Source organism: Dendropsophus ebraccatus, chromosome 5, assembly GCF_027789765.1.
Source record: "Dendropsophus ebraccatus isolate aDenEbr1 chromosome 5, aDenEbr1.pat, whole genome shotgun sequence".
NCBI classification, from domain to species: Eukaryota; Metazoa; Chordata; class Amphibia; order Anura; family Hylidae; genus Dendropsophus; species Dendropsophus ebraccatus.
The window spans coordinates 11491107-11506611 of record NC_091458.1 but is presented as its reverse complement, the minus strand read 5'-3'; the positions used below and the strand labels follow the sequence as shown (position 1 = coordinate 11506611).

The 15505-nt window shown below is 42.5% G+C and overlaps 1 protein-coding gene across 1 annotated transcript; it reads right to left on the bottom strand.

Moving 5' to 3' along the window:
* Nucleotides 1-1807: 1807 nt before the first annotated feature.
* LOC138794054 (olfactory receptor 8A1-like) lies at nt 1808-2758 on the bottom strand. Its single transcript, XM_069972819.1, has one exon. The coding sequence runs from the start codon at nt 2756-2758 to the stop codon at nt 1808-1810; it is 951 nt and encodes a 316-aa protein (XP_069828920.1).
* Between the last annotated feature and the right edge of the window lie 12747 nt (nt 2759-15505).

Genomic DNA, 15505 nt, shown 5'->3' with positions numbered 1-15505 from the left:
TGCGGTAAGCAGGCAAAGACAACGAGGCAGGTGCCAGTGCAAAGGCCTCACCTTCTTGTGTCCTTCTGTCCCAAACCTAACATCATAGATAGATAGATAGATAGATAGATAGATAGATAGATAGATAGATAGAGTCAGAGATTTTTGATTATCCAGTATAGATCAGCTCTGTCTTTACCTCTATAAGCTTCAATACGGCTGGGAGAAAGAGACACACACACACACACAACTGTGATATGATGCAATCCATCATACAAGGTGTGTCATGCTTGGAAATGGCAAATGAGTCACCAAAACGTCACGTTGTGATTTGTGCTGTGCTGGATTTTTGATTTCATGTGTTGATATGGAATAAAGACACTTGTTAAACACTTAAAGTGGAGTGCTGCAAACTATCCATTACTTATCTACGCGGAGCAGTGGCCGAGTTCGAGTTCGCTGGCACCTGTGGTAATCGAGGTACAAGGATAGATAGATAGATAGATAGATAGATAGATAGATAGATAGATAGATAGATAGAGAGATACCATTCACTTATATATATAATGGTCTAAAGATTGGACTCTCTACTTAATTAGATCTAGTGAAAAAATAGAATACCTTTAAATTCTTAAAAATCTTTATTTGTTTTACTTTTTAAAAATTATGTATATAGAAAACCTTTTTGTTCAAAATACATTTCATGCAGCCACCACTTCAGCAAAATAAGTTTTAAGTCCACAAGAAAAATCACAGCAAAAAATATTTAAACAAAAAAAATCTAAGATAAGTAAAAAACTGTAATTGCTTGTAATTGCACTTGTTCACATTCAGTTTTAATTTATTATTTTCTATTATATCCTTAATATTCATATCAATTTCTACAGTTTTTCCTATTTTAGCAATGAAAAAAACTGAAGGCTCATAATTCCCTTGGGTGGTTGTGAAAGCATCAGACTTTAATTTAATTGGGGACACAAATAACAAGTCTAAAAGCCTGAAGATGCTTCAAAAACCACATTTTTTTTTTCAGTAAATCTAAATAGATAGGAGATAGAGACATAGGAGATAGATAGATAGGAGATAGATAGATAGATAGATAGATAGATAGATAGATAGATAGATAGATAGATAGATAGGAGATAGATAGATAGATAGATAGATAGATAGGAGATAGATAGATAGATAGATAGATAGATAGATAGATAGATAGATAGATAGATAGATAGGAGATAGATAGATAGATAGATAGATAGGAGATAGATAGATAGATAGATAGATAGATAGATAGATAGGAGATAGATAGATAGATAGATAGATAGATAGATAGATAGATAGATAGGAGATAGATAGATAGATAGATAGATAGATAGATAGATAGGAGATAGATAGATAGATAGATAGATAGATAGATAGATAGATAGATAGATAGATAGGAGATAGATAGGAGATAGATAGATAGATAGATAGATAGATAGATAGATAGATAGGAGATAGATAGATAGATAGATAGATAGATAGATAGATAGATAGATAGATAGGAGATAGATAGATAGATAGATAGATAGATAGATAGATAGATAGATAGGAGATAGATAGATAGATAGATAGATAGATAGATAGATAGATAGATAGGAGATAGAGACATAGGAGATAGATAGATAGATAGAAGATAGATAGATAGATAGATAGATAGATAGATAGATAGATAGATAGGAGATAGATAGATACAGTAGATGTTAGTCATTTTGTAGATTCATCACTATTTAAACAATCCTAATTTGCTCTTTCCCAGTTCCATATTGTTACATTTGTGCATTAAGCAGAATTACTTTGTATTTTTTTTACCTGCGTCAGTCTTTTTCTTTACATTTATGTGCAGTCTTTGTATAATTTTATTTCTCAGAGCCTCCGTCCTGATGCCATATATTAGGGGGTTCATGAAGTAGGACACCGTCCCGGGCATAGATGACAGGACGTGTGAGGTCACAGTCTGGGCACCTTCCTCAAATCTGTACCGGAACATAATGAACACAAATGAACTCAAGTAGGTTGAGAACGAGATGATGTGGGTGATCAGGGTGTGGATGGCCTTCTTGCTGGCATCTCGAGAGATACTGAAGCAGGCGACGAAAGTCATTATGTAACAATAGAGGACAATTACCAAGCAGCCCACAAGCATGGTCACATCATATGTAAAGCCGTAAGTATTAGAGTTACATGACAGGTGGTTGAGTGAGATGGTTTCACAAAACATACTGTTAATTTTCACCCCGCACAACCTTTGCCTTGAAGCCAATATGACACCTATACCAATTCCTATTATGATGTAAATATATATAACCAAGATGATGTTCAGAGCTATCTTATTGGTCATTAGTATCGGGTACCTCAAGGCATGTCCAATGGCCAAATATCGGTCATATGCCATGGTGGTGAAGGTAAGCAGCTCGATACAAGGAACACCCTGCATGAAGAAGCCTTGGGCGAGGCACTCAACGACTGAAATTAGGTAGCGTCCACCAAGAACGTCTATGAGGAGTTTGGGCACAAAGACCGTGCCGCCATATATCTCATTCAACAACAGATTTGAGAAGAAGATGAACATAGGCTGGTAAAGACTTTCTTCCAAACATATAACATACAGGTTGATGGAACATAAGATTGTGACCACCACATAAAATGTAAGGATTCCTATCACGTACGGATACTTAAAGTCACCAATCTCCAGAATTCCGGTGAGTATTATCTGACTGTTCAGCAAGGAGATATTTTCCATCATTTGAAATTTTTTTTTTCTCCGTTGAGATGATTCCGAAAAGTGGAGCAGCAAAACAAAGAGATGGGAAGGGCTCGCCTTACCCTCTGCAGTGCAGCAAATACCTTATTCATGGACGGGTTTTATAGACGTACGACAGGTATGTGTATCCATGATAGGGAATTGTCCTATGTGACGGACTAGCCCCCAGGGGTAACATTAGTGGAGCATCTGCTGGGAGGGTGGACAATAACCAGGTGGGACCGAAACTGTTGCATCAGCTCATTAGTTTGTAGCTGATACTTAGAGACTTAGATACCTAATAGAGGAATCATATTTATTGCTACAATTTGATCTTCCTTTTTTTTTTTTTTTAAATACAACTTGAGACGTTGGCTTCATGGGACGTACAGGTTATTAAGTGTGCATAAAAATGGTCACAGCATTACAAAATACACTGCTCAAAAAATAAAGGGAACACTCTCAAATAACACCTCCTAGATCTGAATGAATGAAATATTCTTATTGAATACTTTGTTCTGTACCAAGTTTAATGTTCTGACAACAAAATCACACAAGATGAAAATCACATTTATTAACCAATGGCGGCCTGGATTTGGAGTCACACACAAAATTAAAGTGGAAAAACACACTACAGACTGATCCAACTTTAATTATATGTCCTTAAAACAAGTCGGAATAAGGCTGAGTATTGTGTGTGGCCTCCACGTGCCTGTATGACCTCCCTTCAACGCCTGGGCATACTCCTGATGAGGTTGCGGATGGTCTCCTGAGGGATCTCCTCCCAGACGTGGACTAAAACATCCGCCAACTCCTGGACAGCCTGTGGTACAACGTGACATTGGTGGATGGAGGGTGATGTCCCAGATCTGCTCAATTGGATTCAGGTCTGGGAAACGGCCAGCAAATCCATAGCTTCAATGCCTTTATCTTGCAAGAACTGCTGACACACTCCAGCCACAGGTGTAGCATTGTCCTGCATTAGGTGTAGCATTGTCCTGCATTAGGTGTAGCATTGTCCTGCATTAGGTGTAGCATTGTCCTGCATTAGGTGTAGCATTGTCCTGCATTAGGAGGAACCCAGGGCCAATTGCCCCAGCATATGGTCTCACAAGGGATCTGAGGATCTTGGTACCTTATGGCAGCCAAACTAGTCATGGTGAAAGATGTTGCAGGCAGCAGATTACTTTCCACGGCGTCTCCAGACTTGGTCACGTCTGTCACATATGATCAGTGTGAACCTGCTTTCATCTGTTAAGAGCACAGGGCACCAGTGACGAATTTGCCAATCCTGGTGTTCTCTGGCAAATGCCAAGTGTCCTGCATGGTGCTGGGCTGTGAGCACAACCCCTCAATCTGTGGATGTCAGGCCCTCATACCATCATCATGGATTCCGTTTCTAATCCTTTGTGCAGAGCACATTTGGGGCATGCTGGAGGTCATTTTGCAGGGCTCTTCCAGTGTTACTCCTGTTCCTCTTTGCAGAAAGGTGAAGGTAGCGGTCCTGCTGCTGGGTTGTTACCTCCATGTCCTCCATGTCTCCTGGTGTAGCGCCTCCAGCCTCTGGACACTACACTTACAGACACAGCAAACCTTCTTGTCACAGCCCCCATTGATGTGACATCCTGGATGAGCTGCACTATCTGAGCCACTTTTGTCTGTCTTATGCAACCACGAGTGAGAAAGCACCACCAACATTCAAAAGTGACCAAAACATCAGGCAGAAAGCATACTGTAGGTACTGAGAAGTGGTCTGTGATCCCAACCTGCAGAACTGTCATCATTGTATCAAACCTGTGTACTGCTGGTACCTACAGCTACATGGTTACTGTAAAGGGTGATAGTGGTTGTAGTATTGTAGTGTCCCAGTTCAGGTGTGCGACTAAGTTTTATTGCAACTGGGTAAAGTAACTTGTTCCAGGTTCTCATAGTGGGATGTAGTCAAAGTATATTCTGCGTTTTCTGCCCACTAGGTGTCACTACTGTGTTTTTGTATGCCTTATGTTCTGCACACCTGAATGAATGTACTGGGTTAACTGTTGTATGTCACATGTTCACTTTCCACCTGTTACAGCTGCAGGTCTGTTTCCCTCCTTTTTCTCTCCTATCTCCTTTATTCTCTCTTTGCACCACACAGCCCCAATCACTAGGAGGTTTAGTATGCCCCTATAAAGAGAGGTTAGTTCCTGGTGGGAGGGTCTTTCAGTTGAGTCTCTTGAGAGACACACGGAGAAAGAGGGTTCTAAGTTAGCAAGTAACCAACGCTAGCATGCAGTGCTAGACCCCTCAGGGGAAATGACATCCTCTGGGGATCACTTTGTCCACACTTGGGATACACTCAACAAGATACACGGCAGTATACCCCAGCAGGACAAAGCTGCAACTTGCCTACGTATCCTGCTGTATCACACAGATTTTCTGAAAAGTTTCGGGAAGTCTGCTTCTCCCAGCACAGGGACCTGGGACCTCGTACTACCCTTATAGGACGGGTATCCCGACACTCTAGGGCATTAGGCAGTCAGATACGTGAGTACGAGTTTCTTCTTCTGCCTTTTCTCTCAACTATGCTATCCCAGCAGTGTACATAGCTACAATGGACAGGGCCCTCAAGACACATCTCTACTCTCACCTCTACTGTTACAATTTCTTCTATGGGCCCTATTACACCAACAGATTATCTGACAGATTTTTTAAGCGAAATCCAGGAATGGATTTGAAAAGAGGAGAAATCTCAGTCTTTCCTTTGTTACCTTTTCTCTGTTAATAGTGCATTCCTGGCTTTGACTCAAAGAAATCTGTTAGATAATCTGCTGGTGTAATAGGGCTCTATCTCTTGCCTGCACTGCAGTTACTGAAGATTTATTTAGTAGTGCACTGAAGAACTTAAGCAAACAGACATTAATTTGGTTAAGCTACTGGTCTCTGTCTATCATTCTGCACCTACACACCAGGTTACACCTGGGTTATCCAAACCTGTGGAAGCAGTGCCTGTCTGACCGGGGCGTTGGGTACTAACGCCACTCCAGGCTACCCTGGCAAGTGACCAAGTGACCCTACATGCATGTAGCAGCCACAACACCGTCAGGACTACCCCAGCCAACAGCCCCCCATACTGCTTCACTGCAGTATAGCATATTGTATTCATTAACATTATGGTAGATAATTCAGATTCCCAGCAGCTGTGCTGTAGTGTATATGTGACTGGCAGGTCTTCCTGCCAGTCAATTTAGTTCTATACATGTATTTGTGGTTTGGATCGTTCCAATCACGTCCTTGAATGGACCCCATACCTCCTATATAATGTCCCGTATTTCCCACAGTCCTCTCTGGCCATTAGAATATTGCTACTAGCAAGCTCACTGTTTTCTATGTCCTTTATCTGCTTTCTTATCTGGCTTTCCTGATCTCGGCTCTGGTTACCTGACTACTCTTTGGCTTCTGATTGTGTACTTTACTCTCCATTTAGTTTGGCCCGGCTTGCTTACTACCCCTTATCTTTAAGTATCTTAACTTTGTCTTGCTCGCATTTTGTGTTTTCATGTTTTTCAAGTTAGGGACTGTTTTCCAGTTGCCCGTGGTCAGCTAGGGCTGTCTGAGGCAAGTAGGCAGGGACAGTGGGCTTGGACTAGTTCAGAGTTCACATTCATGTCTACCCCATCCCTTCCCTGACCGAACACCACCTGCGGTATTGTGACAGAATAGCCAGCCCCATTACTGCCCTCATTCTTTGCACCTATGGCTACCATTCAAGATCTGGTGTATCGCACTGAGGGGGTGGCAGGTTTAGTGGCTGAGTTGGCCCAGCAGGTTCACAGGTTGCCTAAGAACCAGATCAAGGCAGCTGAGAATACCCCAGTTATGGCTCTGCCCCCAGTTATTGTTGGGACCCCTAAACCTACTATGCTGCTCCCTGGGGACCAAGAGAAATGTGAGATCTTTCGTGAATCCCGCCATCTCTATTTTTTTGGGTAAATAATTTTGCGTGTTGCAGGGAGATCCTCAAGCTTGGGCCTTCCCTGAAGCTGAGGAGTCGTGTAGTGTAAACCATTTTTTTCAGGCACTGGGGGCTATTTAATCTTAACTAGACCATGTCAGTTTAGCAGAAACCCATCTTCGTAACAACACTACATGGAATTTTTCTAACATAGTGTGGTGACGGGTTGGTGTGAGCCTGCTTTGAGGGCATTGTTAAAAAAAAGGTCTCTCTGAAAGCAATAAGGATGCTTGGGTAGGGCATACAGATCCCTCTACATTAAAAACAGATGATGGCCTTAGCTGTTTGTATAGACCCCAGACCAGGGGAGAGGTGTACAGAGAGAATAGGTCCTGAACCCTTGAAATCTACTTCCTCTTACTCTCCTTCTGTAACAAAAACCTGTCCCTTCTTCTGTTGCATCTGGAGAGAAACCCATGCAACAGGACAGTTGACACTAAGGCCAGGCCACTGACCAGGGATAAAATCTGATTCAGTACCCCTAAGGTCTGTTTTCAGGTGGGCTCCATTCCATTTTTTTGTGAAGAACCACCTGTTTTCTAAGGTCTGGTTGGACCTACATAACCCAATTTTTTTTTGGTTCACCAGAGAATTGGTTAGATGAGGTCAACATTGTGCTCCCTTTAGCGTTTCTTTAGATTCTGCTTACTGCTGACTGAGATTCCAAGTTTTTTTGCCTGAATTTAAGGTTGTGTTTAAAAAAATGTTCTGCTGATGAATTTGCCCCTGCATAGACCTTATGACTGCAGTGTTGAGGCCCTCGGCAATACAGCACAAGACCTGACACCTAAACATGGGGATCCGTGAGTGGCTTGGATGAGCTTGGGCATGCAATTTTTTGCACTGATTGATGATTGTCGATTGAGACACTTTCAACCTGACTATTGACTGGATGACACATGCTGGTTGATTTTGATATTATTGCTTTTCAGTGTTTTACTGGTCTATTTGCCACTGCTATAACTATCCACTTTTATCCGCAGAAAGACCTGTCAGTTCACACAGTGAAGCGAGCGGCTCCGGCCACTCGCTTCACTGTGGGCTATGGTAAGCTCTAATGCGGGCGCGCGCTGATGCCGGCCGAGATGATCCGGCCAGAGACCGGCCATTCCATGACCCGGCCGGGGTCACGGAACGGCCGGTCTCATACGTAGTGTGAACATAGCCTTAAGATTATTTGGAGATCACTTTAAATGTATATCCAATAAAGTATTTTAGTTTTAATTAACATGTTGCAGTGATATAGTATCCAAAAAGGTCATTTTCGCCAGTTATAGAGAACTCAACAAGTTAACGGTCAAGAATCAGTATCCCTTTCTGCTTATTTCAGATCTCTTCAACCAGATTGTGGGTGCCTGTTGGTTCTCCAAAATTTACCTCCATGGGGGCTTACAATCTTAGTTGAATTAAAAAGGAAGATGAGTGAAAAACAAAATATAAAACTTCGAAGGGCCATTGTAATATCTTGTTATGCCCTGCGAATTGAGCAATGCACCAGTTGTTTTCTAACACTTTATTAACCCCTTAGTGCTGCAGCTAGTTTGGTCCTTAATGACCAGGCTTATTTTTCAATATCCGTCTCACTTTATGCTCTTATAGCTCAGTGATGTTTTAACATATGCTAGCGATTCTGAGATTGTTTTTTTCTTCACATATGGTATTTTATGTTAGTGGCAAAATTGGGTCACTATTTTTGGTGTTTTTTGTGAAAAACATCAAAATATCATGAAAAATGTGCATTTTATTAACTTTGAAATTCTCTGCTTCTAAAAAAAAAGGAAGTCATAGCACATAAATTAGTTACTCAGTCACATAATCAATATGTCTTCTTTATTATGGCATAATTTGGTAAACATATTTAACTTTTTTAGGGTGTTACGGGGCTTAGAAATTTATCAGCAAATTATCACATTTTTGTGAAAGTTTTCAAAACTGATTTTTTTAGGGACCAGTTCTTTTTTTAAATGGATTTAGGAGGCTTATATACTGGAAACCCCCATAAGTGACCCCATTTTGGAAACTAAACACCTTAAAAATTAATCTAGGGGTATAATGAGCATTTTGACCCTTCAGGGGCTATTTACCATTAGGCCGTAAAAAATTTTTTCAAAAGGAACATGAGAGAAAAAGCACCCCACAATTTGTAATGCAGGTTCTCCTGAGTAAAAAGGTACCCTATATGTGGGCATAAACCACTGCATGGGCACACAAGATGGCTCAGAAGGGAAGGAGCGCCAATTAGCTTTTTCAATGCAGATTTGCTGAAGAAGTTTCTGAGCGCCAGGTGCGTTTGCAGCGCCCCTATAGTGCCAGCGGAGTTAAATCCCCCCCATAATTCACCCCATTTTGGAAATTACACCCTCAAAGAATTCATCTTGGGGTGTGGTGAGCATTTTGACCCCACAGGTATTAGAGGAAAGTATTCAAAATTAGACAGTAAAAATGAAAAACTCGAATTTTTCCAATAATATGTTGGTTTAGTTTGAAATTTCTCAATTTCACGAGGAACAGGAGAGAAAATACACCACAAAATCTGTAATGCAGGTTCTCCTGAGTAAAAAGGTACCCTATATGTGGGTATAAACCACTGTATGGGCACACAAGATGGCTCAGAAGGGAAGGAGCGCCAATTAGCTTTTTCAATGCAGATTTGCTGAAGAAGTTTCTGAGCGCCAGGTGCGTTTGCAGCGCCCCTATAGTGCCAGCGGAGTTAAATCCCCCCCATAATTCACCCCATTTTGGAAATTACACCCTCAAAGAATTCATCTTGGGGTGTGGTGAGCATTTTGACCCCACAGGTATTAGAGGAAAGTATTCAAAATTAGACAGTAAAAATGAAAAACTCGAATTTTTCCAATAATATGTTGGTTTAGTTTGAAATTTCTCAATTTCACGAGGAACAGGAGAGAAAATACACCACAAAATCTGTAATGCAGGTTCTTCTGAGTAGAACAGTACCCCATATGTGGGCATAAACCACTGCATGGGCACACAGCAGGGCTCAGAAGGGAAGGAGCGCCAATTTGCTGGAGCAAAACTGCAGCTAGTAACAGTTATTAGAATAGCACAGTTACTAAACTAAAGTAAAAAAAATGAGATAACAGGTAATCTGGGGGTGGTTTGGGGCAACCTGCGGTGGTTATGGACAATCTGCGGTGGTTACGGCCAACCTGCAGTGGTTACGGACAATCTGGGGTGGTTACAGACAACCTGCGGTGGTTACAAACAACCTGGGGTGGTCACGGGCAATGTGCGGTGCTTCAAGACAATCTGGGGTGGTTACAGGTAATCTGGTTGGGGCTACGGACAATCTGCGGTGGTTACGGGCAATGTGCAGTGGTTATGGGCAACGTGCGGTGGTTACGGGCAACATGCGGTGGTTACGTGTATTCTGGCATGATTACGGTCAACCTTGGGCAGTAACAGGTGGTTACGGGTAATCTGGGGGGGTTATGGATGAACTGGGGTGGTTACAGATAATCTGGGGTTGTTACGGATAAACTGAAGTGCTTATAGGTAATCTGGAGTGGGTACATGTAATTTGGGGTGGCTACGGCAATCTGGCATGGTTACGGGCAATTTGGGTTGGTTACGGGCAACGTGCGGTGGTTACAGGTAACGTGCGGTGGTTATTGGCAATGTGCGGTGGTTACAGGCAACGTGCGGTAGTTACAGGCAACGTGTGGTGGTTATGTGCAATCTGGCGTGATTACGAGCAACCTGCGGTGGTTACGGGTAATCTGGGGGGTTTACGGATAATCTGGGAGTAAACCGCAATTATTACTTTAATAAAAAGTGTGTGTTTTATTTTATTTGTATGTTTTTCACTTTTTGTACACTTAGTTTTTTTTTTACTACATTACTATGATCACTGTGATATTTCTATCACAGTGGTCATAGTTTAGTGACAGGGACCAAATTGGTACTGTCACTTAAAATTTTCGGACTTTTGTGGATCAGGTGAGTAAAGGAGGTGTGTGTGGGGGTGACTGGGGAGGGGGCGGAGAGAATGGGGCTTTGATTTATTTATCAAGGGGGTTAATCTGGGGGGTGGGGGGACACATTTTTCATCTCCCCTCGCCATGGATTCACGGTGAGAGGAGATGAAAGTCAGCAGCAGCACCGGTAATGCCCAGTATCGGTGGCCGCCGATATAACGTTAATAGCAGCAATTGCTGGTGCAGGGGGCGGCCAGGACGGAGCCCACACACTGCCTCAGACACTTGATAAAGAGACCGGACCGGTCTCGAAACGCGTTGTGTCGCTGGCATAATTCTTTTAATAAATTTTATGATATTTTATATCACTATTACTTCTTGGACCTGCGCCTGTTTTACCCGCCTTGGAGTGGAGGAGGATACTGACCACACACTGCCTCGACCCCTCAGCTACCTCCGGTAGCTGGGGGGACGGGGTGGGGGCCTTACCGGCACCCTTGCCTTATTCTCTTATACGCCATCGCCGTAAAGAGCTGATGGCAGCAGAATAAGGCCCCTTAGCGACCCCCGTCAGCGGTCACTAAGTGGTTAATGTTTTCAGAGAGTTATTGGGTCACTTTGTTGTTGTGTACTTTGATGACATCTTGATTTTTTCTCCTGATTGGACTACACACATTTCCCATGTATGCACCAGAAAAACCCATTTGCTAAGCTGTCCAAATGCCTGTTCAGAGCCCAAAAGATCACTTTCCTGGGTTATGTGATAATGCCTAATTCCCTTTGTATCGTCCTAATGAAAGTCACGGCCATTGAAAACGGACGTTCCTCCAACAAATCCTATGTTTTGCTAATTACTGTCGTAAGTTCATAAATAATTTTTCAGTTATTGCCAAACCATTAACTGATCTTACCAATCTGGTCAAATGGTCCCCAGAAGCTGAAAATTTGGATGGCTAAAAATATGTTTTCTGAAGTACCAGTGTTAATCCAACCGGACCTTGAGAGTCCTTTCACTATCGAGGTGGATTCTGTAGAAGTAGGGGTGGGATCCGTTCTCTCCCAAGGTCCTAAGACTCTTACTAATTTAAAGCCTGTTGCCTTATTTTCAAGGAAGTTCTCCCCATCTCAGCATAACTATGATGTGGGTAACCAAGAACTCCTAGTCATTAAGTGTTTTGTTTTTGTTTTTTTACTTGTTTTGATTTTGTGGTAACATATCGCCCCGGCACTAAAAATGTAAAGCTGGAAGGGCTCTTTCACCATTTTTGTGCCAGCTATGCCTCCAAGAAAAAGCTCTTAAAAAAATTTGAACCCAGGTGTGGTTATTGCCACTCTCCATCCTTATATTTCTGCCATGGTTGCCTATTCACAGGATCTTGCCCTCCGAAACACACCTGATGGGAAGTTGTCATAACTACCCATGCATGCATGGTAAGAAGGAGCCACTCTCACATCACCTGCGTACAATGCGACAAGACTGGGAAGAAGCATCACTACGGCAGCACTGGGACTGGAGCTTTTACTATCAAACCTATATGTTGTTTGTATCCTGATGACAATGAGCAGTTTAATAACACGTTGAATAAACGCCTAAAACACTTGGAGAACCTATGAATTACTAATGACAGTGAGCGCTTCACTTTGAGACATAACTGATGCTGTCTATTGTTTGGCATACTGACCTTTTAGCATCAGATATCACTAGCTATATACTGGGTTGACCCAGGGGTGCTGACGGCCATTAAAAGGTTGTCCCTGGTGTCCCCCCTCTGTAATGTGGTGCAGGATAGAAGGCCACAGAGACCCAGTTAACTTAAAAAAGGTAAATAGTTTACTAGACGTTTTTTTAATGGTGAAGTACAGATAATACAAGATCCTTTTATGCAGGATGCAGTTTGTTAGTCTGAGAAGTTAGCTTTTCAAAGTGTCCCCGTAAATACTTGAGATCGCTGCTTTTAACAGGTATACTGAATTGGATGAAGGTAATCTTAAAGGGAAACTCCAGGTAGAGGTAAAAAAAACAAAAAAGCTGCAGAAGCATATAGCATTTTGTGGCTGTACTTCCTGTTGAGCAGTTGTACACAGTACTATAGGTTCCAGAATGCAATGCTTTCCCTCAGCAGACTTCATCACAGTCCTCCACCCTGCCCATTCCCCACCCAAAGCTGTTGCAGAACATCTAGGTTGTGTTCACACATTGCAGTTTCATTGTGTTACTGAATTAATTGCAGTACATGGTATCATTGTGCCCCCCCCCCAGCACACTGTATTCTCTACTTGTAACACCACACAGCACACTGTATTCTCTACCTGTAACACCACACAGCACACTGTATTCTCTACCTGTAACACCACACAGCATGCTGTATTCTCTACCTGTAACACCACACAGCACGCTGTATTCTCTACCTGTAACACCACACAGCGCTGTATTCTCTACCTGTAACACCACACAGCACTGTATTCTCTACCTGTAACACCACACAGCACTGTATTCTCTACCTGTAACACCACACAGCGCACTGTATCCTCTACCTGTAACACCACACAGCACACTGTATCCTCTACCTGTAACACCACACAGCACACTGTATTCTCTACCTGTAACACCACACAGCACACTGTATTCTCTACCTGTAACACCACACAGCGCTGTATCCTCTACCTGTAACACCACATAGCACGCTGTATTCTCTACCTGTAACACCACACAGCACACTGTATTCTCTACCTGTAACACCACACAGCGCTGTATCCTCTACCTGTAACACCACACAGCACTGTATTCTCTACCTGTAACACCACACAGCACGCTGTATTCTCTACCTGTAACACCACACAGCACACTGTATTCTCTACCTGTAACACCACACAGTACACTGTTACTACCTGTAACGCCAATATTGGAATAAAGTAAAGAACGTTTTGAATTTATTTTTTTCTTCTCATCTCCACGCACGTACAGTATTATGATAAAGCATCTTTTCTCATTGCAGTTGAGCCCCACAATAAGGACTTTATCCGTTATTACCTTACATGAGATATACTGTTTCTGCCTCGTTTTTTGTCCAGGTGGGATTGGCAGTGGCGACTCTGATCTTCTGTGAAGACACTGCAGTACTGCAATGAAACTCCAACATGTGTGAACATAGCCCCAATTTCATTGCAGACTTTTGCACAATCGGTGAAGTTGCAGCAGCTGCTTCTGTCTCTACTTGCCTGCTCAGGTGTAGGCTAGAGGGGCTGGTCAGAGATGGTGAATCACTCGGGGAGAGAATGGAAGACAAGATCGAGCCCCGCCTCCTGTGACATCACGCTCTGCCCCCTTTCTGCATCATCAGCCTGCGCTCAGCAAACAAACTTGATGTGAGACAGAGGCCTCTGTTATCTCTGTCTCTTAAGGGCAAAGAGCGGAGGGAGCAGGACACAAAGTGGATTGGCACAGAAGCCATTTTTCTTCACTTACTGGATGTCTATCAGCTATCAGTGTGGCAGAACCGCACAGATACGGTGGTACATTATACATCTATATAACTTTTAATAGAAAAAAAAGTTTTCCATATCGGGAGTTTCCCCTTTAAGAGTTTGGCAAAGTCTCTTTGGAGGGGACTATTTAGGTTTACACTTAGGAGACTTAGGCAAACTACCTTAAAGGGACCTATCCAGTTAGTGAAGTACTCTGCTATAGAGGATCTAAACACTTTGGAGTCCACATACTGTACATTAAAGAACAACCTGAACTCAAGTTCCCTTTTATGCTGGTTGAGGGCACCGAATGAATCAGGATAGCCTTTACCCTTTGGTCTTTACCCTTTGTTGCAGTAGCTGCATCCAGGGTGTACTATCCTGACATGGCTAGTAGTCAGGAACACAGGAAACCTGCAGGATCAGCATACAGGGCAGGCACTGGCACAGAGAAATCAGAACCTAATCACCACTAGATCATCTCCTCCCCACCTTTTATACATCAAGGAGTGTTTGCCATCATTGGAGAAGATCTGAAGGACCACAAGACAGGATTAGCTGGTGAGCTAAGGGATCAGAAAAGTGAGGCCACTTATGTCGGGACTTGTAGACAAGCCAACTCCCAGCTGTTGGCAGACACTTGCTTGCTCACATACACCATTAACACTTTTTTAGACTCCCTTTAGCATGTATTTTACAGTAATAGTACAAAGCAATGCAACATCTAGTGGCCAAAATATTTTAAGAGAGTTATCATTAGAGACGAGCAAAGCAAATCATGCCGTCAATTTGCTTTGTTTTGTGAAACGAATTCACGCAGATTACAAGGAAATCCGCTAAGCATGAACCTTCTGTCAATCATGGACCCCAGCATGGCCCTCCTTTCATTCATAGTCCCCAGCACAGCTCTCATAGAGACATAGAAGATTGTTGGCAGAGAATGACCACCTGGTCCATCGATTCTCATCTCATTCCTGGTTCCAGCTGGGCCCTTCAATAATTCCTGGTTCCCAACATGCCTCCTTCTCTCATTATTCTTTTTCCAACATAGTTCCCCATCCCATTTATAGTCCCCAAAAGTAAAAAAGACACAAGCAGCAGCCACAGTGCAATACTGCATATACAGTAATATATAATGCTATGATGAATATAGGTGCAATGCTCACCTTTTTAGATTGTGCATAAATATACAGAACAATAGTGTAATGCTCTGTTAATGCAAGATCAAAGGTCTTACTTCTATAGGACCTTCCTGTTAAACAATAAATCATAATGCATGATGTCAATGATGTCAAAGTTACAGCAGGTAAAGGTTCACTTCCCAGCAGACTGCACTAGACTGCAAACACG

Excerpts from the sequence above, each read along its gene's own strand:
- LOC138794054 (XM_069972819.1), bottom strand. The coding sequence starts at position 2,758 with ATGGAAAATATCTCCTTGCTGAACAGTCAGATAATACTCACCGGAATT.